The sequence below is a fragment of the Oncorhynchus nerka genome, linkage group LG6, assembly GCF_034236695.1.
Source record: "Oncorhynchus nerka isolate Pitt River linkage group LG6, Oner_Uvic_2.0, whole genome shotgun sequence".
NCBI classification, from domain to species: Eukaryota; Metazoa; Chordata; class Actinopteri; order Salmoniformes; family Salmonidae; genus Oncorhynchus; species Oncorhynchus nerka.
The window spans coordinates 57,536,991-57,561,990 of NC_088401.1; the positions used below are offsets into that span (position 1 = coordinate 57,536,991).

The following is a 25,000-nucleotide window of genomic DNA, read 5'->3' on the forward strand; positions in this document are numbered from 1 at the left end:
GGCATTGTCAAGCTGGAGGGTCATGTCAGGATAAGCCTGCAGGAAGGGTACCACATGAGGGAGGAAGATTTCTTCCCTGTAACGCATAGCGTTGAGATTACCTGTAATGACAACAAGCTCAGTCCGATGATGCTGTGACACACCGCCCCAGACCATGACGGACCCTCCACCTCCAAATCGATCCCGCTCCAGTGTACAGGCCTCGGTGTAACGTTCATTCCATTGACGATAAATGCGAATCCGACCATCACCCCTGGTGAGACAAAACCTTTTTGACAGTCCTGTCTGGTCCAGCGACGGTGGGTTTGTGCCCATAGGCGACGTTGTTGCCGGTGATGTCTGGTGAGGACCTGCCTTACAACAGGCCTACAAGCCCTCAGTCCATCCTCTCTCAGCCTATTGTGGACAGTCTGAGCACTGATGGAGGGATTGTGCATTCCTGGTGTAATTCAGGCAGTTGTTGTTGCCATCCTGTACCTGCCCCGCAGGTGTGATGTTCGGATGTACCGATCCTGTGCAGGTGTTGTTACACGTGGTCTACCACTGCGAAGACGATCAGCTGTCCGTCCTGTCTCCCTGTAGCGCTGTCTTAGGCATCTCACAGTACGGACATTGCAATTTATTGCCCTGGCCACATCTTCAGTTCTCATGCCTCCTTGCATCATGCCTAAGGCACGTTCACGCAGATGAGCAGGGACCCTAGACATCTATCTTTTGGTGTTTTTCAGAGTCAGTGGAAAGGCTCTTTAGTGTCCTAAGTTTTCATAACTGTGACCTTAATTGTCTACCGTCTGTAAACTGTTAGTGTCTTAACGACCATTCCACAGGTGCATGTTCATTAATTGTTTATGGTTCATTGAACAAGCATGGGAAACAGTGTTTAAACCCTTTACAATGAAGATCTGTGAAGTTATTTGTATGTTTACGAAAACAGGATCCTGAAAGAGGGACATTTCTTTTTTTGCTGAGTTTAACTCTCTTTATGAGCATATCAGAGGTTGGGTGTTAGACTGAAGTGGGGGGAGAAGCCAGTTCAAGCTACATAGACTTTTATTTGGGTTAATCTGACATTTGGCAATTGTTTCGGTGCTGGTTTGGATGAGGTTATTCGGAAAAAGATGGCAGCCAATGGCAGAGACGGCGAGCAGGAGCTGGTGTTGGGACCTGATTGTTGTGTGGCGTAAAGGAGACCTGGTGCCCACTACCTCTCAAGCTCTTTAAAACACCACTAAACCATTAAGAGGTTTTCAGCATGGGCAGTCACTGTTTTTTCACAGGGCATATTGCCTTGGCGTTGGGCAGTGTTCCTATCACTGTGAGGGGAAAACAATGGCACCTTACCTACCTACCTACCTACCTACCTCTCTCTTTCTTTCTCTCTCTCTCTCTCTCTCTCTCTCTCTCTCTCTCTCTCTCTCTCTCTGTCGCTGTCGATCTGTCTGTCTGTCTGTCTGTCTGTCTGTCTGTCTGTCTGTCTGTCTGTCTGTCTGTCTGTCTGTCTGTCTGTGTCTGTGTGTCTGTCTCTCTCTTTCTCTCTCACACAGGCTGAACACATGGAACACATTAGCAAAATATTCCATATGGAATGCTGAAGGTCTTGTGAACATGTAACAAAGGAGTGAGTAATACCTCAGCTTCGCCGTAGTGTCGATTTTGAACCTCTGTAAAATATTTTACTTCCTCACCGTGGTGTGTTGGCTTTTCCCTTCTCTGTTGACAATTTCTTTTGAAGTACTGTAAGCTGACTAATTGACTACTGCACTTTTATTGTTTAATTACTCTCACTGCAACACATGGAGGTAATTATGCATAAGCATGTGTGGTATCAACTTGCATGTACCGTATAGCAAGACACATTTTTTAACCATGTGTCCATTTTCTTCCTAATTTTGTTGTACTGTAGATTTCCACATGATTGAGCATACCTACAGTATTGCACTGAACGACAGTCGGATCAAACATTTAGTTTCTTCACATAGACGCAGAGGAACATCACATAGATTGTTGTCCTCTAGAGCATGGAGAGAAGTGGAGGTGACAGAAACACACCCACTCCCTTCTGTTGCCTCACTTGTCTCCTGTGAGATCCGAGAATGACGCAACCCTTGTGATTAGAGTGTGCATCCGCTTCAGTGGTGAGATATGTTAATCAGCTAGTGAATAATTACCTCCTTGGTGCCTTGATTAGACTGGAGTGACAAGGCTGGCAAAGTGTGTGCCTCAAAGAAATACGCCCCCCCACACACACCTGAGAAGTTATTATTTTTGAGTCACAGCCTAAAATGTCCCCACAGAAACGCAAATTATCTAACATTTGTTCCACAAGTCCCCTCCTTAGAGAAGAGCAGATCTGTGTCTTTAATATATGAAATGTGGCATGTCTCTGTGGAAGAGAATTCCCTCAGTGGAGAACACTGTTCTTTCTAATAAAAAAGGAATCTTCCGCCAGTAACTTCAAAGAACTACAATAAGTTGTTGTTTGATCACTTGTAGCATTAAATGGATGTGATAAGTACTTATTGACTTACGAGTTACATCCTCGTAAATGTCCCCATTGACATCTGTGTATGATTTGCAGAGGCATATGAGTACGTTCATACCTTAGAATGCGGTAAACCAATAGGCCTACTCCATTGATAGAATATTCCTCTGAAAGTCAGGTGTGATTTATCCTCTTTTTTTTCCTCTTCAAAACTGCATGGTCTAGTGTGGTGTCAGACAGGGCTTAGTGGTCTAGTGTGGTGTCAGACAGGGCTTAGTGGTCTAGTATGGTGTCAGACAGGGGTTAGTGGTCTAGTGTGGTGTCAGACAGGGCTTAGTGGTCTAGTGTGGTGTCAGACAGGGCTTAGTGGTCTAGTGTGGTGTCAGACAGGGCTTAGTGGTCTAGTATGGTGTCAGACAGGGGTTAGTGGTCTAGTGTGGTGTCAGACAGGGCTTAGTGGTCTAGTGTGGTGTCAGACAGGGCTTAGTGGTCTAGTGTGGTGTCAGACAGGGCTTAGTGGTCTAGTGTGGTGTCAGACAGGGCTTAGTGGTCTAGTATGGTGTCAGACAGGGGTTAGTGGTCTAGTGTGGTGTCAGACAGGGCTTAGTGGTCTAGTGTGGTGTCAGACAGGGCTTAGTGGTCTAGTATGGTGTCAGACAGGGCTTAGTGGTCTAGTGTGGTGTCAGACAGGGCTTAGTGGTCTAGTGTGGTGTCAGACAGGGCTTAGTGGTCTAGTATGGTGTCAGACAGGGGTTAGTGGTCTAGTGTGGTGTCAGACAGGGCTTAGTGGTCTAGTGTGGTGTCAGACAGGGCTTAGTGGTCTAGTGTGGTGTCAGACAGGGCTTAGTGGTCTAGTGTGGTGTCAGACAGGGCTTAGTGGTCTAGTATGGTGTCAGACAGGGGTTAGTGGTCTAGTGTGGTGTCAGACAGGGCTTAGTGGTCTAGTGTGGTGTCAGACAGGGCTTAGTGGTCTAGTGTGGTGTCAGACAGGGCTTAGTGGTCTAGTGTGGTGTCAGACAGGGCTTAGTGGTCTAGTGTGGTGTCAGACAGGGCTTAGTGGTCTAGTGTGGTGTCAGACAGGGCTTAGTGGTCTAGTGTGGTGTCAGACAGGGCTTAGTGGTCTAGTGTGGTGTCAGACAGGGCTTAGTGGTCTAGTATGGTGTCAGACAGGGCTTATTGCTCTAGTGTGGTGTCAGACAGGGCTTAGTGGTTTAGTATGGTGTCAGACAGGGCTTAGTGGTCTAGTGTGGTGTCAGACAGGGCTTAGTGGTCTAGTGTGGTGTCAGACAGGGGTTAGTGGTCTAGTGTGGTGTCAGACAGGGCTTAGTGGTCTAGTGTGGTGTCAGACAGGGCTTAGTGGTCTAGTGTGGTGTCAGACAGGGCTTAGTGGTCTAGTGTGGTGTCAGACAGGGCTTAGTGGTCTAGTATGGTGTCAGACAGGGCTTATTGCTCTAGTGTGGTGTCAGACAGGGCTTAGTGGTTTAGTATGGTGTCAGACAGGGCTTAGTGGTCTAGTGTGGTGTCAGACAGGGCTTAGTGGTCTAGTGTGGTGTCAGACAGGGCTTAGTGGTCTAGTGTGGTGTCAGACAGGGCTTAGTGGTCTAGTGTGGTGTCAGACAGGGCTTAGTGGTCTAGTATGGTGTCAGACAGGGCTTATTGCTCTAGTGTGGTGTCAGACAGGGCTTAGTGGTCTAGTGTGGTGTCAGACAGGGCTTAGTGGTCTAGTGTGGTGTCAGACAGGGCTTAGTGGTCTAGTGTGGTGTCAGACAGGGCTTAGTGGTCTAGTATGGTGTCAGACAGGGCTTATTGCTCTAGTGTGGTGTCAGACAGGGCTTAGTGGTTTAGTATGGTGTCAGACAGGGGTTAGTGGTCTAGTGTGGTGTCAGACAGGGCTTATTGCTCTAGTGTGGTGTCAGACAGGGCTTAGTGGTCTAGTATGGTGTCAGACAGGGGTTAGTGGTCTAGTGTGGTGTCAGACAGGGCTTATTGCTCTAGTGTGGTGTCAGACAAGGCTTAGTGGTCTAGTGTGGTGTCAGACAGGGCTTAGTGGTCTAGTACGGTGTCAGACAGGGGTTAGTTGTCTAGTGTGGTGTCAGATAGAGCTTAGTGGTCTAGTGTGGTGTCAGACAGGGCTTAGTGGTCTAGTGTGGTGTCAGACAGGGCTTAGTGGTCTAGTGTGGTGTCAGACAGGGGATAGTGGTTTAGTGTGATGTCAGATAGGGATTATTGGTCTAGTGTGGTGTCAGATAGGGGTCAGTGGTCTAGTGTGGTGTCAGGCAGAGGTTAGAGGTCTAGAATGGTGTCAGAGATGTTAGTGGTCTAGTGTGGTGTCAGACAGGGCTTAGTGGTCTGGAGTGGTGTCAGACAGGGGCAAGTAGAGGTCATAGGAGCCATAGAGTGTACATCAGTCTGGCTAAATGTTGCCATAACGCCAAAGTGTTTTAGTCTTAATTAAAAGTGTGTGTTTGGTGAGGGAACAGGCGGGACGAGGCCCCTTCATCTTCCCTGGTGGCTCACCACTTTAAAGAGACCAGTATGCCATGTCTGTCTGGGGCCCGTCTGTCTGTCTGTCTGTCTGTCAATCACAGTTTAAAGTTCATGAAATTTCTATGAGCATCGATCGCAAGGTGGGAGAGGTCGGAGTGTTGGAGTGGCGGGCCCGGGTGATTGATCAAGCCTTTTGCTTTGAATTTATTTTCTATGCTTTCACTGTGATGGGTGTGTGTATGTGTGTGTGTGTGTGCGTGTGTGTGCGTGTGTGTGCGCGCGTGTGTGTGCGTGTGTGTGTGTGTGTGTGTGTGTTGGGGGGGAATGGTGTGTACTATAGGTCTATGTATTGAGTTTGTTGTACAGTATGTACAGTGCAGTGTAGATGCTGGTGAATAAATGTTTGGGGATATCAACTGTTTACGCTGACAAAAAATACTGTATAGCAAGTCAGACTGGATGTTTTGCATTGTATGTTTGTATGCATGTGTGTCACAATTTCATCTTATTTTGAATGAGGGACAAATAAAAGAGAGCGAGAGAGAGGGATGAAAGGGGTAAATCAATAGCATAGTGCATGTGTGTAGCAGTGGGCTTTAGATGCTTGTCAACAGGTCGGTGCTCCACAACCCCCAGCAGGCTCCACAACCCCCAGCAGGCTACACAACCCCCAGCAGGCTACACAACCCACAGCAGGCTCCACAACCCCCAGCAGGCTCCACAACCCCCAGCAGGCTACACAACCCCCAGCAGGCTCCACAACCCCCAGGAAGCTACCGAACCCCCAGCAAGCTACACAACCCCCATCAGGCTACACAACCCCCAGCAGGCTACACAACCCCCTGCAGGCTACACAACCCCCATCAGGCTACACAACCCCCAGCAGGCTACACATAGCAGAGTCAGATGAGTCCTTCTGCTCACACTGTTGTGCGTCTGACAATTTCTTCCCCCAGAAGGAAGGGAGAAAATGATCTGATACACACACCTGTAGACACAGCGATGACCTGCGTCATTCATAACATGAATAAAGATTAAGCCCATGCTGCTCTGGGATGCAAGCCGCTCCAAATCCCCCGTATCCCCTGTTCTGTCAGTCGGGCGTTGGACGTGGGCTTGGGACTTGATGGTATATTTCATATGGAATTTGAAATGATAAGTGCAATGAAGGAAAATTCACGGAGAGCCTATGAGCTGAGTGTGGTGGAGGAGGATAGTGGAGATTTATGGGTTTCGGGATGATCCTCATCGGGGACATGACTCTGCAAGATGAAGAAAAAGGACTCCCAAAGTGCATATTCCATCCATCAGCAATATCTGGTAAATATGTACAGAATCAGCTAGAAGCCAAGTAGAAAAGCAGAAGCCACTTAAGTGTTAGGAAGGGCAGCGGCGGTGAGGAAAAGCACATAAAAAGATGTAAACACGTTGGAGAATGAGGATGTAAACATATGCTGAATGAATGTATATATATATTCTGCCAAGGCCCCATTTGAGCATGCAAACATTTTAAAGCTTGGGAGCCTTAGTCCCTACCACCCGTGAGACTGATTGTAAAAGAGCAGTGAGACAATGGCTACGTTCCAATAATATTAACTGACTTCCTATTCTAGACGACCAATCTGAAAGGACTTTATTAGTGAAAGTTCTGTAGTTGGATCACGCTGACCTTGTAGAGGTACACTGTTTTAACTCTGACTGAACCTCTTGCTCCTGCCAACTGAAGTCGTTTGGGTCCTTTGGAAAGCAGAGCTGTTTGAAATAAGACAGAGAGCCACATGGGAATTGATTTTGAGGGAGCTTTAGGTATCCTCCTCCTAAACCTCTAGAAATAGGTTAGGACATCTGGCTCAATGTGTGGAGGTTTGTCACATGGATTGAAAGATGATATATTACACTTTTAAGATAAAATGGGAATTTCTTTTCGCAAATCAAATCAAATCAAATTTTATTGGTCACATACACATGGTTAGCGGATGTTAATGCAAGTGTAGCGAAATGCTTGTGCTTCTAGTTCCAACCGTGCAGTAATATCTAACAAGTAATCTAACAATTTCACAACAACTACCTTATACCTTATCTCTCATCTATATATTTATATGTACATGTTCTTATTCATTCCTTTACACAAGTGTAAAGGAATGAATAAGAACATGTACATATAAATATATAGATGAGAGATGGCTAAACAGCATAGGCAAGATGCAGTAGATGGTATAGAGGACAGTATATACATATGAGATGAGTAATGTAGGGTATGTAAACATTACAGTGGGGCAAAAAAGTATTTAGTCAGCCACTAATTGTGCAAGTTCTCCCACTTAAAAAGATGAGAGAGGCCTGTAATTTTCATCATAGGTTCACTTCAACTATGACAGACAAAATGAGACAAAAAATCCAGAAAATCACATTGTAGGATTTTTAATGAATTTATTTGCAAATGATGGTGGAAAATAAGTATTTGGTCAATAACAAAAGTTTATCTCAATACTTTGTTATATATATACCCTTTGTTGGCAATGACAGAGGTCAAACGTTTTCTGTAAGTCTTCACAAGGTTTTCACACACTGTTGCTGGTATTTTGGCCCATTCCTCCATGCAGATCTCCTCTAGAGCAGTGATGTTTTGGGGCTGTTGCTGGGCAACACGGACTTTCATCTCCCTCCAAAGATTTTCTATGGGGTTGAGATCTGGAGACTGGCTAGGCCACTCCAGGACCTTGAAATGCTGTATATAAAGTGGCATTGTTTAAAGTGACTAGTGATACATTTATTACATCCAATTTGTAATTATTAAAGTGGCTAGACACCATTCTTGTGTGTGTTTAATAAAAAAAATTGAAGAAAAAAAAAAAAAAGTGGCTAGAGATTTGAGTCAGTATGTTGGCAGCAGCCACTCAATGTTAGTGATGGCTGTTTAACAGTCTGATGGCTTTGAGATAGAAGCTGTTTTTCAGTCTCTCGGTCCCAGCTTTGATGCACCTGTACTGACCTCGCCTTCTGGAAGATAGCGACAGGATGCTCTCGATTGTGCATCTGTAAAGGCGTGTGAGTGTTTTTGGTGACAAGCCAAATTTCTTCAGCCTCCTGAGGTTGAAGAGGCACTGTTGCGCCTTCTCCACCACGCTGTCTGTGTGGGTGGACCATTTCAGTTTGTCTGTGATGTGTATGCCGAGGAACTTATATCTTTCCACCTTCTCCACTACTGTCCCGTCGATGTGGAAAGGGGGCTGCTCCCTCTGCTGTTTCCTCTGCTGTTTCATCTCCTTTGTTTTGTTGACATTGAGTGTGAGGTTATTTTCCTGACACCACACTCCGAGGGCCCTCACCTCCTCCCTGTAGGCCATTTCGTTGTTGGTAATCAAGCCTACCACTGTAGTGTCGTCTGCAAACTTGATGATTGAGTTGGAGGCGTGCATGTCCACGCCGTCATGGGTGAACAGGGAGTACATGATAGGGCTGATTACGCACCCTTGTGAGGCCCCAGTGTTGAGGATCAGCGGGGTGGAGGTGTTGTTTCCTACCCTCACCACCTGGGGGCGGCCCGTCAGAAAGTCCAGGACCCAGTTGCACAGGGCGGGGTCGAGACTCAGGGTCTCAAGCTTAATGACGAGTTTGGAGGGTACTATGGTGTTAAATGCTGAGCTGTAATCGATGAACATCATTCTTACATAGGTATTCCTCTTGTCCAGATGGGTTATGGCAGAGTGCTGTGTGATTGAAATTGCGTCGTCTGTGGACCTATTGGGGAGGTAAGCAAATTGGAGTGGGTCTAGGGTGTCAGGTAGGGTGGAGGTGATATGATCCTTGACTAGTCTCTCAAAGCACTTCATGATGACAGAAGTGAGTGCTACGGGGTGATAGTCGTTTAGCTCAGTTACCTTAGCTTTCTTGGAAACAGGAACAATGGTGGCCCTCTTGAAGCATGTGGGAACAGCCGACTGGGACAGGGATTGATTGAATATGTCCGCCTTGCAGCCTTGCGTCGGTTAACATGTTTAAATGTTTTACTCACGTTGGCATAGTTTGTCTGGGAGCAAGACATCCGTGTTCGCGACAGGGCTGGTTTTCTTTTTGTAATCCGTGATTGACTGTAGACCCTGCCACATACGTCTCAAATCTGAGCTGTTGAATTGTGACTCTACTTTGTCTCTATACTGACGCTTAGCTTGTTTTATTGCCTTGCGGAGGGAATAGCTACACTGTTTGTATTCAAAATAAGGCTTTGCAACTTGCAACAATACTCCCAACAAACAAAAGTGGCGTTTTGCATATAGTGAAGTCAGAACACAGGAGATTGGTGGCAGCTTAATCGGGAGAACAGGCTTGTGGTAATGGCGGGAGCAGAATCAGTGAAATGGTATCACATACATCAAACATATGGTTTCCAGTTGTTTGTTGCCATTCCATTTGCTCCCTTCAAGCCATTATTTTGAGCTGTCCTTCATTCAGCAGCCTCCATTTTGTCAGAACGATGTCAGAGTATGAAGGTAGAAGACATGACACTTAAGGTGATGATCAAATGAACATTATCATGCCTAATGCCAATTCATGAATATTGCAGATATATGGTTTATCTGACCTTAAAGTAGCAATCAGCAGTAGAAACAAAGCGGCATCCCCCCCTTTGGTTTGGTTAAAAGCTGAGGGATGCGGCTAGAGAAATGTAATCGCTCTGACAGAGCTATGGATGCAAGGACTGACCATCCATTATATCACATTTAGAATTTGAACCATGTTATGAGGCTATATAGTGTTTGTTTACATTTACTTTGTTTACAAACATTGGCGTAAAACAAGGTTATATTTTAGATCTGATGGGGTACGACAGTTGAACTAAGCTTATGAGGCATTTCTAAGTTATATTCTTCAAGAATCAATGCTTACATGTCATTCATTTATAAATCCCAAAATGTATGTAGCATCTGCTGATTTAAAAGCCTTCAATTTGGACTAGATTATTCTCCTTAACCCCAAAACTTCTGTCTGACTTGTATAGTGTTCTGCTGTCACCAGCACTATCTACCTAGTGCTATCTACCTAGTGCTATCTACCTAGTGCTATCTGCCTAGTGCTATCTACCTAGTGCTATCTACCTAGTGCTATCTACCTAGTGCTATCTACCTAGTGCTTTCTGCCTAGTGCTATCTGCCTAGTGCTATCTACCTAGTGCTATCTACCTAGTGCTATCTGCCTAGTGCTATCTGCCTAGTGCTATCTACCTAGTGCTATCTACCTAGTGCTTTCTGCCTAGTGCTATCTGCCTAGTGCTATCTACCTAGTGCTTTCTGCCTAGTGCTATCTACCTAGTGCTATCTACCTAGTGCTTTCTGCCTAGTGCTTTCTGCCTAGTGCTATCTGCCTAGTGCTATCTACCTAGTGCTATCTACCTAGTGCTATCTGCCTAGTGCTATCTACCTAGTGCTTTCTGCCTAGTGCTATCTGCCTAGTGCTATCTACCTAGTGCTATCTACCTAGTGCTATCTGCCTAGTGCTATCTACCTAGTGCTATCTACCTAGTGCTATCTACCTAGTGCTATCTGCCTAGTGCTATCTGCCTAGTGCTATCTACCTAGTGCTATCTACCTAGTGCTATCTGCCTAGTGCTATCTGCCTAGTGCTATCTGCCTAGTGCTGTCTGCCTAGTGCTATCTGCCTAGTGCTATCTGCCTAGTGCTATCTGCCTAGTGCTGTCTGCCTAGTGCTATCTGCCTAGTGCTGTCTGCCTAGTGCTGTCTGCCTAGTGCTATCTGCCTAGTGCTATCTACCTAGTGCTATCTGCCTAGTGCTATCTGCCTAGTGCTATCTGCCTAGTGCTATCTACCTAGTGCTGTCTGCCTAGTGCTATCTGCCTAGTGCTATCTGCCTAGTGCTATCTACCTAGTGCTATCTGCCTAGTGCTATCTGCCTAGTGCTATCTACCTAGTGCTATCTGCCTAGTGCTATCTGCCTAGTGCTATCTGCCTAGTGCTATCTACCTAGTGCTATCTGCCTAGTGCTGTCTACCTAGTGCTGTCTGCCTAGTGCTATCTGCCTAGTGCTATCTGCCTAGTGCTATCTGCCTAGTGCTATCTACCTAGTGCTATCTACCTAGTGCTATCTACCTAGTGCTATCTGCCTAGTGCTATCTGCCTAGTGCTATCTACCTAGTGCTGTCTGCCTAGTGCTATCTGCCTAGTGCTATCTACCTAGTGCTATCTGCCTAGTGCTATCTGCCTAGTGCTATCTGCCTAGTGCTATCTACCTAGTGCTATCTGCCTAGTGCTATCTGCCTAGTGCTATCTACCTAGTGCTGTCTGCCTAGTGCTATCTACCTAGTGCTATCTTCCTAGTACTATTTGCCTAGTGCTATCTGCCTAGTGCTATCTGCCTAGTGCTATTTACCTAGTGCTGTCTGCCTAGTGCTATCTGCCTAGTGCTATCTACCTAGTGCTATCTGCCTAGTGCTATCTGCCTAGTGCTATCTGCCTAGTGCTATCTACCTAGTGCTATCTGCCTAGTGCTATCTACCTAGTGCTATCTGCCTAGTGCTATCTGCCTAGTGCTATCTGCCTAGTGCTATCTGCCTAGTGCTATCTACCTAGTGCTGTCTGCCTAGTGCTATCTACCTAGTGCTATCTTCCTAGTACTATTTGCCTAGTGCTATCTGCCTAGTGCTATCTGCCTAGTGCTATTTACCTAGTGCTGTCTGCCTAGTGCTATCTGCCTAGTGCTATCTACCTAGTGCTATCTTCCTAGTACTATTTGCCTAGTGCTATCTGCCTAGTGCTATCTGCCTAGTGCTATCTGCCTAGTGCTATTTACCTTAGTGCTATCTGCCTAGTGCTATCTACCTAGTGCTATCTACCTAGTGCTTTCTGCCTAGTGCTATCTGCCTAGTGCTATCTACCTAGTGCTATCTACCTAGTGCTATCTACCTAGTGCTATCTGCCTAGTGCTATCTACCTAGTGCTATCTACCTAGTGCTATCTGCATAGTGCTATCTACCTAGTGCTATCTACCTAGTGCTATCTACCTAGTGCTATCTGCCTAGTGCTATCTACCTAGTGCTATCTACCTAGTGCTATCTGCATAGTGCTATCTACCTAGTGCTATCTACCTAGTGCTATCTACCTAGTGCTATCTGCCTAGTGCTATCTACCTAGTGCTATCTACCTAGTGCTATCTACCTAGTGCTATCTGCATAGTGCTATCTACCTAGTGCTATCTACCTAGTGCTATCTACCTAGTGCTATCTGCCTAGTGCTATCTACCTAGTGCTATCTACCTAGTGCTATCTACCTAGTGCTATCTACTGTACCTAGTGCTGTTGTGTGATCTGGGATCATGTTTCACCACTACTCCTCTCAGCCTTGGTTGAGTGTGTTAGTGGAAATCCCATTCACCCTCTCCCTCCCTTTTGTCCCAGTCGAGTGGTCACCTAATAACAACGCTCTGTTTAGTGAGACCCCAGTCGACTGTTTGATCACTTTCATGGAGAGAGGGAGAAATCGAGGGCAATAATTGGATGGTTAAATAAATAAAAAATGATACCTCGCCGACCCCTCTCTCTCTCTTTCTCCCTCTCTCTCCCTCACTCGTATTCACGCCTCCTCTTCCCACCGAACTGCATTATCTTTCCCCTTTGAAAAAATCCAAACATCAGACACCGCAAAGACACGAAGATGGCTGGGGGAAAAAAATCAATACAAATTACGATGGAGAAAGTGGCACTGATGGCTGGAATTGCAGCATATGTTTACACTAAATCAGGCAATCTATCTTCATATGGGGTATGTAATGCGTAGGGGGTCAGGGTTCGCGCAGCGCGTCGGCGCTCTCCAATTACTCAGGCTCTTTGCGAGAAGGCTGCCGTATCGATTGGCTGAGAGGACAGGGGCCTACAGGCAGCCAATGGGGCGCTGGGGTCAAAGTGCTAGGGGATTTTAATAAGGGGAAGTAATGGTCTTAATTTCTGGGGGGCAGTAGAGGGAGAGACGTCTGCTCCACTACCCTCCAGTCTCCCCGGCGAGATGAGGTTCTCTTTCTGCCCTCTCTCTCTCTCTCTCTCTCTCTCTCTCTCTCTCTCTCTCTCTCTCTCCCTCCCTCCCTCCCTCCCTCCCTCCCTCTCCCTCTTCCTGTGTGTGTCCATTCCTTCTCTCCTTCACTTGTTCTCTCACTTGTCCTACTCTCTTGGTAGATGGCTGTTTTTAGAATTCTCCCTGTTTGTGTTGAAATTCCCTTTCCCAATACTCTGCCTTAACGCTCTGACAAGGCCTTAGGAATACCTTATTATCCAAAGACATCCGTTTGGTTTCAAAGTAGACTATCCCCTCTTCATCCCAACAAGGGAGAAATCGTCCATGAGAGAGTAATCCATTCCAGGCCTCTCGTGGGCCAGGGGCAGAGATTCAAAATGGCAGTCTGTGTGGAGAGTGAACGTGTAGGCTCCGTCACCCTTCAGATAACATCCCCACCCAGCCCCAGCCTGAAAGCCCTTTTCTCCTTCCCTTGGTGTGAAACGGGCCTCCAACAAATTTGATTTAGCAGCTCGCGGGTGCCCATTCCTGAGGAAAGAAAACAAATATTGTTATAATGGTAATAACATCTATTTGCCGCTCGCAACAAACAGCAGCGGGCCTTTGAAAAGACCCTGCGCTGCTGCTGCCACCTTATTCTTATTCATGAAAGCGCCGGTTATGCATATTAGTGCAAACTCGCTATTCTACTTACTGGCATTTGGTGTGTCAATCATCCTTACAGGGCAAGAAGGCTGACAAATTGTCCCCAAAGTCAAATTTGACAGCCTTTTCTGATTAATGGGCTTGATTATGGAGAACTATCTCCCTAACTCATTTCCGGGTGTTTCTCTTTTCCCCTTCGTATTGAAACGGAGAGGAACGGAGATTGTGTTGTTTTCAAATGGGGGGGGGGGGGGGGGTAATGAAATAAAAAAGGGGGGTATGTGAGGGGCTTAGAGTGAGGGTGGTGCAATTGAATTAGTTAGGAATGCTCTGTGAAAGGGTGAGTGACTGGGACAGGTTGAGTAGAAGGTCTCACGCTTAATAAACAGCAGTAGAATAAAGAGGGAGACATGCCGGTGGGGGAAGAGATGGGCTGACACAAGGCCATTGTAGAGCTCCTGTATCAGGGCAGGACAGCCAGGCAGGGGAGATATGCTACTCTAGAATGTGACATAATACCTTCATAAGGTCATCATAAGGCCTTCAGAAGGTCTACATAGGCAAACAGATGTACAAATATTTTTAAAAACACGATTAAAATGTGCTATTGGAAGCTATAGAAGAGCAATGCATGTTTGAGCCCCTCCATTTGGTTTGTAGAGATATCACTCAGCAATATTCTAACCATGATAATACTCTCTCTTTCCAGCCTTGAATGAGCCTACCATCGACTACGGCTTCCAGAGGCTACAGAAAGTCATCCCCAGACACCCAGGAGATCCCGAGAGGTTACCTAAGGTCAGTGATACGCCTCAGAGGACACCAAGGAGTACATCATCCCCTGTTGTTACTCCAAAGACCAACCAGACCATATAGACTTCGGACTGCCAAATATCTGAGTTTATAGAGGGCAAACCAGATATGTTAGATTGTATTCATTTGTTCCACTCAATATGGACCTGGCCTTTGGAACATACTCCGATGCCAAGGGGCACATTGTTCTGATAACTTGTACAATTGGAAACAGGTGTTTATATGATGTTGTATTGGTGTTGTAGAGTTTGAGACAGTGTTTCTGGTCTTGTTATTTTTAGGTTTGAGGTAGTAACAAACATGCAGATGCAAAGTCACTGCTTATACAAATATATCTTCATTCCATGCATACGTGTAGACACATAAACTGAGTGTACAAAACATGTCATAGACTGACCAGGTGAATCCAGGTGAAAGCTATGATCCCTTATTGATGTAACCTGTTATATCCACTTCAATCAGTCTATATTAAGGGTTGGAGACAGGTTGAAGAAGGATTTTTAAGCCTTGAGACAATTGAGACATGGATTGTGAATGTGTGCCATTCAGAGTGTGAATAGGCAAGACAAAATATTTAAGTGCCTTTGAATGGGGTATGGTAGTAGGTGCCAGGGGCACCGGATCGAGTGTGTCAAGTACTGCAGAGCTGCTGGGTTTTTCACTCTCAACAGTTTCCCGTGTGTATCAAGAACGGCCCACCACCCAAAGGACATCCAGTCAACTTGACACAAAAGTGGGAAGCATTGGAGTCAACATGGGCCAGCATCCTTGTGGAATGTTTTTGATACCTTGTAAAGTCCAAGTACTGACGAATTGAGGCTGTTCTGAGGGCAAAAGGGGGTGCAACTCAATATTTGGAAGGTATTCCTAATGTTTTGTAAACTTAGTGTAGACGCACGCAAGCACGCACACACGCACACACACATTAGGCAGGGCCAAGAACACAGGCAGCCGTCAGGTGCCCTGGGCGGTTTGCCGCCTGGTTAGTATGAAAAGATTATTTTCCCCCTAAAAAGGTGCACCACTAAATGAGTGAGATTGTTTTGGGCAGGGAACTGCTGTAAGAGGGATACGATCAGATGGGGCCTGACAGTCTAAAACAGCTGCCAAATTGAAACCATTTATCAAAATCTGACATCTGAGATCCAGTCACCAAAAACCCAGTTTATTTGTAAATTGATACTATTAGCGAGCATATATTGTCTGGCCCCTTTGATGCCCTGATTTGTGGCGGAGGGAGAATGTCCCTATCAGCCGTTATATATTTATTTATTCAAAAGAAAACTCAATAAGCGTATAGATTTTCCTCCGTCTTCTCTTCAGCCGCTAGCTTTCTCGACATTTTAGACAGAAGGAAATAACAACAAGACTAACACGGAAAAGCTTGCTATTCGTGAAGTACCTCATTGTTCTCACCCAATGTGGCTTGTCAGGAAAGACTCACACGGTCACTCTGGAACAGTAACGCTGACATTTCATCCCTTTGTTATCCTCTCTCCTTTGCTTTTATTGAAGGACGGAAAGGTTGGTCAGGACCATTTGTAGAGTCTCTTAGGCAGAGAGCAAAGCTACCCCAAGCTACATTGAGGCAATAGGCACCAACACTTGCTATTGGAACCAATTGAAGTCAAATTGAAGTAATTTTTTTTAAGCAGGAAGCTACAGAGCAAGTCTAGAAGGGTGGGAATAAGTGGGATTCCATGTAAATAATGACAGGGGAAAACACTGGCTGTTGGTTTTTGATGTTTTCCTTTGTAGCTGAGAAACCCCATTTGAGTGATTAGATTAGGAGGTTGGCAGTCGTACTTCTCCAACGAGCCGGTCCCAGAGCTGGAACCCTAGCCCCAGTGATAGACAGACAGAGCAGACCGGGGCTAAAGCATGGCCAACTGGTTACTGATGACCTCGGAGGCTGGGGCTGGATCAGTTCGCCTCTAATTTCATTTCCAGTCTGCCTTGGCTGCAAGCAGACACTTCCCCATCCAGATCTATGGAGGATATGTGGTTTAAGCTCTAGCCTTCCCTCATTGCTCAGCATGGGAGGCAGCAGCATATTTGCGAGGTCCAGGATCTTTGCGGTAGAAGACCCATTCCCAGGTTACGGCAAGTTTAACGGCCTATGAATCCTCTTAAATAGACACCTGGATGGTGATGCGTTCCTTACACGTGGAGGGCCTATTTTCCTAAGATACGGCCATACGGGAGGCCTGTTTTGATACAGAGCAGACAAACAAATGGAGACTGAGCTAAAAACCTAACCAAGGTGAAGATTTTGCTGTCTTGTCGGCCAAAATTTGTTAACAGCTGAAAAAGCATGTTCTGGCCTTATATGAACTCTTAGGCTAGTTCTGTTTGGCCATTACATCTGAATCAACTGCCAGGGTTAATGGGGCAATTATATTCAATGCAATGTTAGTGCTGGTCTGTAACAAAAGCCTGCACTCCCTATATCTAGTCCAGGACCTGAGCTGTTAGTTTGTGCTCTAATCTACACTGAACAAAAATATAAACGCAACATGTAAAGTGTTGGTTTCATGAGTTGAAATAAAAAATCCCAGAAATGTTCCATATGCACAAATAGCTTATTTATCTCAAAATGTGTGCACAAATTTGTTTACATCCTTGTTAGTGAGCATTTCTCCTTTGCCAATATAATACATCTACTTGACAGGTGTGGCATATCAAGAAGCTCATTAAACAGCATGATATTTACACAGGTGCACCTTGTGCTGGGGACAATAGCAGTTTTGTCACACAACACAATGCCACAGATTTCTCAAGTTTTGAGGGAGCGTGCAATTGGCAGAGCGTGCAGTTCACCAGAGTGGTTGCCAGACCATTGAATGTTAATTTCTCTACCATAACCTGCCTCCAACGTTGTTTTAGAGAATTTGGCAGTACATCCAACCGGCATCACAACCGCAGACCACATGTAACCACGCCAGCGCAGGACCTCCACATCCGGCTTCTTCACCTGTGGGATCGTCTGGGGGGGGGGGGGGGGGTAGCTAGAGATAGCTAGAGGTAGCGCTCCCTTTGTGTTGCAGCTAGGTGGCTGCGGGACGACTGTGCAGAGCCAGGCAAAGGGTGATTTATCATTGTTAAGGGACCTGTCGGAAGGCTTCTTCTCCCGGGTCTGCTGATCCCTTCTCTCCGGGAACCTCTGGAACCAGGGAGCCATCCTCCCATAATTGAGCTCCTGGAAAGCAGTGGAAGAAAATAGGTGGAATATGTCTGGCAGACGCAAGGAGGACTGGGGCGTTGGGGGCTAGGGGCACGGGCTGGGGCTCAGGGGGTTGGGTTAGGTGAGATGGGTAGACGAGTTACGGGAGAGATTTTGCTCATGTTCAGTCTAATGTTTGATAAGTAGGATGCAGTTATTTGCACTATGATAAAGGCACATTCCATAACATTTTCACATGAAAAAGGCACTTATTAATGTCTTTCTGTAATAGTAAAGACATACAATTCCTTGAGAGAAATACTATTTTGTATTGTCACTAAAATGTTATATAGTACTGCACATTAAAAGTAGCCCTGAGAGGAAGTGACATAGGCTGGGTTTCCAGTTGATAGGTTATGAATTGTAATTCAATTTATAGATACAGAAGTTCAGGTGTGTTTTTTAAAATTTTTATTTAACCTTTGCTTAACTGGGCAAGTCAGTGAAGAACAAATTCTTATTTTCAATGACGGCCTAGGAACAGTAGGTTAACTGCCTTGTTCAGGGGCAGAACAACAGAGTTTTACCTTGGCAACTTGTGGATTCGATCTAGCAACCTTTCGGTTACTGGCCCAACACTCTAACTACTAGGCTACCTGCTGCCCCAAGTCATGAATTGGAGAGAAAAAAATCCTCATAGAAAATGACAGGCATTTTCAAACTCATGAGTCAAAATAGAATTCATTTCCTCAATCGACCTGACTTGAAGATGACCCCAGTCAGTTTAGGATATTCTATAATTCCTGCTCTTTCATATCGTTCTTCTTGTGAGTTATTCCACCTGGAGCTCTGAAGTACCCTAAAGAGACGTTCACTCTCTAGATGTGTGGTCTGTCGCTCCAGAATACTGTATGTGCCTTTCCCTCTTGGCCTGGATACAGATGAGAGCATGGAGCATGGTGGATGAAATGATTTCCACCTCTGTCTGAAGTCATAAAAGAGAGACATACACTAGCTAAAACCTGTTTTCCCCCCGGTGTAAGGTAGAAAGGGCTTTAAAGACATCAGTGTCGAGGCTTCCAGGATAGAGGCTGGGAACAGACTCTTCCTGCTCACACATAGGGAGGGAGTCTCTTGTAGGGCCAACTTCTCATCCCGTCCTGGCAGTTGACCCATTGAGGATGGAGGAGAGAATTCTCCTTTCTTTCCCTCCTGTCCTCCGTCAAGTCCCCTCTCCTTCCCCCTTCATGGTGGTGAGGTGCTCTCTCTCTCTCTCTCTCTACTAGAGTATGTAGGGAATCTTTCCACCCTTGCATATTCCATGTTTGATGTTTATTCATATTGCAAATGGGTAATTTCAAGAATCAAGATACTACCCTTATATTGAATTCAAGTGACACTCACACTTTGTACTAGCACTATAAACCAGCATTTTACACACCATTGAAACGTCTGTAGTATCTTCATCTCCTCAATCTTTCAGATCATTGGCTGAGGTGATTATTGAATGAGCCGTCACACTGCTTCTCTCCCACCATCCCTACATCCCTCTATCCCTCCATCCATCCCCCCTCTATCTCTCCATCCCTCTATCCCTCCATCCATCCCCCCTCTATCTCTCCATCCCTCTATCCCTCTATCCCTCCCCCTCTATCTCTCCATCCCTCTATCCCTCCATCCATCCCCCCTCTATCTCTCCATCCCTCTATCCCTGCATCCTTCCATCCCTCCCTCCATCCCCCTCTCTCCCCTCAGAGGTGTGGGCCAGTGATAAGAGATTATGATGATAACTGGGAGGCAGTGCATTACCGTATTGATTGGGGCTGAGCTTTCAGCGGCGTTAAAGCACCGCGCTCTGATTGCCGGCACTTGCGCTGACAGGAATCCAATGGCGTTGTCTCTCCTCGTCGCTATAGGGAGGGGTGTGTGTGCATGTGTGGGTATATGGGTGTTGGGAGGGTGGGGTGTATGTGTGTGTAAGGGAGGGGGGGGGGGGTTATGAGTGTGAATGTGGATATGTGTGTGTGTGTGTGTGTGGGTGTATGTGTGTGTGGTTCACAACAAGGCAGTGCAAGGCCCATCTCTCACATCCATACACATGCCTCCCACCCCCGTCCCAACAGCTACAGGACCACAAGACCTAGGCATAGATAACCCTCACTGTTATGTCACAAATTCTGTGATGTATTTTCAATGGTCCAAGTCAAGTAACATGACATGAAATTAGGTTCTCAGAACAGATGGCCTGTTCTTAATTGGTTATCTAAAGGTTCTCAGAACAGATGGCCTGTTCTTAGTTGGTTATCTAAAGGTTCTCAGAACAGATGGCCTGTTCTTAGTTGGTTATCTAAAGGTTCTCAGAACAGATGGCCTGTTCTTAATTGGTTATCTAAAGGTTCTCAGAACAGATGGCCTGTTCTTAGTTGGTTATCTAAAGGTTCTCAGAACAGATGGCCTGTTCTTAGTTGGTTATCTAAAGGTTCTCAGAACAGATGGCCTGTTCTTAATTGGTTATCTAAAGGTTCTCAGAACAGATGGCCTGTTCTTAGTTGGTTATCTAAAGGTTCTCAGAACAGGCATCCTGTTCTTAATTGGTCATCTAAAGGTTCTCAGAACAGGCAGCCTGTTCTTAATTGGTTATCTAAAGGTTCTCAGAACAGGCAGCATGTTCTTAGTTGGTTATCTAAAGGTTCTCAGAACAGGCAGCCTGTTCTTAATTGGTCATCTAAAGGTTCTCAGAACAGGCAGCCTGTTCTTAGTTGGTTATCTAAAGGTTCTCAGAACAGGCAGCCTGTTCTTAGTTGGTTATCTAAAGGTTCTCAGAACAGATGGCCTGTTCTTAATTGGTTATCTAAAGGTTCTCAGAACAGATGGCCTGTTCTTAGTTGGTTATCTAAAGGTTCTCAGAACAGATGGCCTGTTCTTAGTTGGTTATCTAAAGGTTCTCAGAACAGATGGCCTGTTCTTAATTGGTTATCTAAAGGTTCTCAGAACAGATGGCCTGTTCTTAGTTGGTTATCTAAAGGTTCTCAGAACAGGCATCCTGTTCTTAATTGGTCATCTAAAGGTTCTCAGAACAGGCAGCCTGTTCTTAATTGGTTATCTAAAGGTTCTCAGAACAGGCAGCCTGTTCTTAGTTGGTTATCTAAAGGTTCTCAGAACAGGCAGCCTGTTCTTAGTTGGTTATCTAATTGTTGTTATTGTCTGGATTTAATTAGCTAAATCCATTGTAGATTAGTGAGCTGAGGAATTTCTGTACATAACGAAGTGCTTCATTTATTCTGCGATAATACTCTGGAGAATGTCCTCCAAGAGTCTTTTCTTTGCATTTGTTTTCAAGATTGGGGTTATTTAGGGGGTTGTTCTTAGCATCAGAAACTGGCCACACACTTCAAACAATTGAACGCACGCACGCACGCACGCACACACACACACACACACACACACACACACACACACACACACACACACACACACACACACACACAAAAACATACAAAAACATACAAAAACATACAAAAAACACGCAAACCGAAGCAGAGTAGCACCAACGAGCAGTAAGGCCTCGAAGGTGTCGTTACCTTGAGAAGGCTGTTGTGTCTGTCATTGCCTAATGAAAAAAGGAGAGACCAACTGTGGCAAACACACACACACCAGTGTGTAGAGGCAGGAATGTGTGTTTGTGTGTCTCTATGTGTGTGGGTTTGAGGCATCGGGCGGGAGGGGGTTGCCAAAGATCCCTGTGGCAGGCAGGGTGTTGCAGCCGCCAAGCCTCAGAGACATTAACTAACTTCTGTTTTATAATGGAGATTAATGAAGCGAGCACATGCCAGAGGGGGAGAGGAGAGGAGAGACGATAAGAGGAAAGAGGATGAGAGGAGGGGAGGAGGGGTCCGAGATACACTCCTCATGGGGGTATAGCGGTTGGCAGTGCCAAGGTGTGACAGATTGTGCCCTCTCTCAGTGGATAGGGACAGGGGACAGGGTTTGGGTGTAGAGCTGGGGGTGGGGTGGAGATTGACGAGAGCTCTATTGCTTTTTTTGTGGTGGGGTGGTGGTGTCTGTGTGACTGTGTATCTGTGTGACTGTGTGTCTGTGTGCCTGCAGGATAGCTGTGGGGTCAGTAGGACTGTTGGGGTGTCTGTCTGTCTGCAGGATAGCTGTGGGGTCAGTAGGAGTGTTGGGGTGTCTGTCTGTCTGTCTGTCTGTCTGTCTGTCTGTCTGTCTGTCTGTCTGTCTGTCTGTCTGTCTGTCTGTCTGTCTGTCTGTCTGTCTGTCTGTCTGTCTGTCTGTCTGTCTGCAGAATAGCTGTGGGGTCAGTAAGAGTGTTGTGGTGTCTGTGTGACTGTGTGACTGTGTGCCTGCAGAATAGGAGTGTTGAGGTGGGCAGGTGGGTGTGTGTCTGCAGGATAGCTGTGGGGTTAGTAGGAGTGTTGGGGTGGACAGGTGGGTGTGTGTGCAGGATAGCTGTGGGGTTAGTAGGAGTGTTGGGGTGGGCAGGTGGGTGTGTGTCTGCAGGATAGCTGTGGGGTTAGTAGGAGTGTTGGGGTGGACAGGTGGGTGTGTGTGCAGGATAGCTGTGGGGTTAGTAGGAGTGTTGGGGTGGACAGGTGGGTGTGTGTCTGCAGGATAGCTATGGGGTTAGTAGGAGTGTTGAGGTGGACAGGTGGGTGTGTGTCTGCAGGATAGCTATGGGGTTAGTAGTAGTGTTGGGGTGGACAGGTGGGTGTGTGTCTGCAGGATAGCTATGGGGTTAGTAGGAGTGTTGGGGTGGACAGGTGGGTGTGTGTCTGCAGGATAGCTGTGGGGTCAGTAGGAGTGTTGGGGTGGACAGGTGGGTGTGTGTCTGCAGGATAGCTGTGGGGTTAGTAGTAGTGTTGGGGTGGACAGGTGGGTGTGTGTCTGCAGGATAGCTATGGGGTTAGTAGGAGTGTTGGGGTGGACAGGTGGGTGTGTGTCTGCAGGATAGCTGTGGGGTTAGTAGGAGTGTTGGGGTGGACAGGTGGGTGTGTGTCTGCAGGATAGCTATGGGGTCAGTAGGAGTGTTGGGGTGGACAGGTGGGTGTGTGTCTGCAGGATAGCTGTGGGGTTAGTAGGAGTGTTGGGGTGGACAGGTGGGTGTGTGTCTGCAGGATAGCTATGGGGTCAGTAGGAGTGTTGGGGTGGGCAGGTGGGTGTGTGTCTGCAGGATAGCTATGGGGTCAGTAGGAGTGTTGGGGTGGGCAGGTGGGTGTGTGTCTGTAGGATAGCTGTGGGGTCAGTAGGAGTGTTGGGGTGGGCAGGTGGGTGTGTGTCTGCAGGATAGCTGTGGGGTCAGTAGGAGTGTTGAGGTGGGCAGGTGGGTGTGTGTCTGCAGGATAGCTATGGGGTCAGTAGGAGTGTTGAGGTGGGCAGGTGGGTGTGTGTCTGCAGGATAGCTATGGGGTCAGTAGGAGTGTTGGGGTGGGCAGGTGGGTGTGTCTGCAGGATAGCTGTGGGGTCAGTAGGAGTGTTGAGGTGGGCAGGTGGGTGTGTGTCTGCAGGATAGCTATGGGGTCAGTAGGAGTGTTGAGGTGGGCAGGTGGGTGTGTGTCTGCAGGATAGCTGTGGGGTCAGTAGGAGTGTTGGGGTGGGCAGGTGGGTGTGTGTCTGCAGGATAGCTGTGGGGTCAGTAGGAGTGTTGGGGTGGGCAGGTGGGTGTGTCTGCAGGATAGCTGTGGGGTCAGTAGGAGTGTTGGGGTGGGCAGGTGGGTGTGTCTGCAGGATAGCTGTGGGGTTAGTAGGAGTGTTGGGGTGGGCAGGTGGGTGTGTGTCTGCAGGATAGCTGTGGGGTTAGTAGGAGTGTTGGGGTGGGCAGGTGGGTGTGTCTGCAGGATAGCTGTGGGGTCAGTAGGAGTGTTGGGGTGGGCAGGTGGGTGTGTCTGCAGGATAGCTGTGGGGTCAGTAGGAGTGTTGGGGTGGGCAGGTGGGTGTGTGTCTGCAGGATAGCTGTGGGGTCAGTAGGAGTGTTGGGGTGGGCAGGTGGGTGTGTCTGCAGGATAGCTGTGGGGTCAGTAGGAGTGTTGGGGTGGGCAGGTGGGTGTGTCTGCAGGATAGCTGTGGGGTCAGTAGGAGTGTTGGGGTGGGCAGGTGGGTGTGTCTGCAGGATAGCTGTGGGGTTAGTAGGAGTGTTGGGGTGGGCAGGTGGGTGTGTGTCTGCAGGATAGCTGTGGGGTCAGTAGGAGTGTTGGGGTGGGCAGGTGGGTGTGTGTCTGCAGGATAGCTGTGGGGTCAGTAGGAGTGTTGGGGTGGGCAGGTGGGTGTGTGTCTGCAGGATAGCTGTGGGGTTAGTAGGAGTGTTGGGGTGGGCAGGTGGGTGTGTGTCTGCAGGATAGCTGTGGGGTCAGTAGGAGTGTTGGGGTGGGCAGGTGGGCACAGAGGAAGGGCAGTCTGGCGTGGTGGATCTCAGATAGATGTGAAACTCTACTAAGGTACACGCACACACAGGCACATGTATGAACAACACACACACACACACACACACACACACACACACACGCTCACGCATGCTCTTTATTTAAAACATGTCCACATAGAAAAAATAAAACCAACCAGTATATTAGTGAATCTAATTTCCATTGATGTATATATTCAGAAGAGAATCCATGAAGTTATCAAAAACTCACACACCCCTTCCTCACTCTGTAACTCAGGCCTGCCCATCTGGACAGATGGTAATTCCTCAGACTGATTCGACTTTACTTGGATCCTTTTTCCTGAGGTCATATTTTGTCGTGGGAAATGAGGGACAGAAAGGGAGAAGAGCATCCTCACACACTCTTCCACTGTCAAACAGTGAACACAGGGCTAACGGTAGAGGGAATAGTTAAATGATTATATGATAAGAAAAAAAGTTATTCCTGGCCATGTTCACCACAGCACTGCACATTTCGTTTGACAGCGTTTTGTTTTTACACAAGGAAAAGGCTAGATGTGTTGTAGGGACCAATCAGGCTCCAGCCAGGCAGACAGAGGCCCCTCCTCATTGTAAAACCCCAGAGACCTCCAGCAGAGGCTCCCACAACACCAGCTCTCATCCCCAGAGCCCTGGAAACAACAACCAACCCAGCTCTCCCCACCTCACCCACTCCTCTTCTCTGTCCTCCTTACGTCACGTCTCCTTTCCTCTCCTCTCCTCTCCCCACCTCACCCACTCCTCTTCTCTGTCCTCCTTACGTCACGTCTCCTTTCCTCTCCTCTTCTCTGTCCTCCTTACGTCACGTCTCCTTTCCTCTCCTCTCCTCTCCCCACCTCACCCACTCCTCTTCTCTGTCCTCCTTACGTCACGTCTCCTTTCCTTTCCTCTCCTCTCCTCTCCCCACCTCACCCACTCCTCTTCTCTGTCCTCCTTACGTCACGTCTCCTTTCCTCTCC

General features: G+C 47.0%; 1 protein-coding gene across 8 annotated transcripts in view; it reads left to right on the forward strand.

The window, feature by feature from the left end:
* The window catches only part of LOC115130731 (transcription factor COE3-like), a 120,893-nt gene that overhangs the window by 73,046 nt on the left and 22,847 nt on the right, over positions 1-25,000 (forward strand). For all 8 annotated transcript variants that reach the window (XM_029662144.2, XM_029662143.2, XM_029662146.2 and 5 more), the window contains exon 11: positions 14,342-14,430. In XM_029662144.2, coding sequence (XP_029518004.1) covers positions 14,342-14,430 — 89 coding nt within the window. The remainder of the gene's footprint in view (positions 1-14,341; positions 14,431-25,000) is intronic.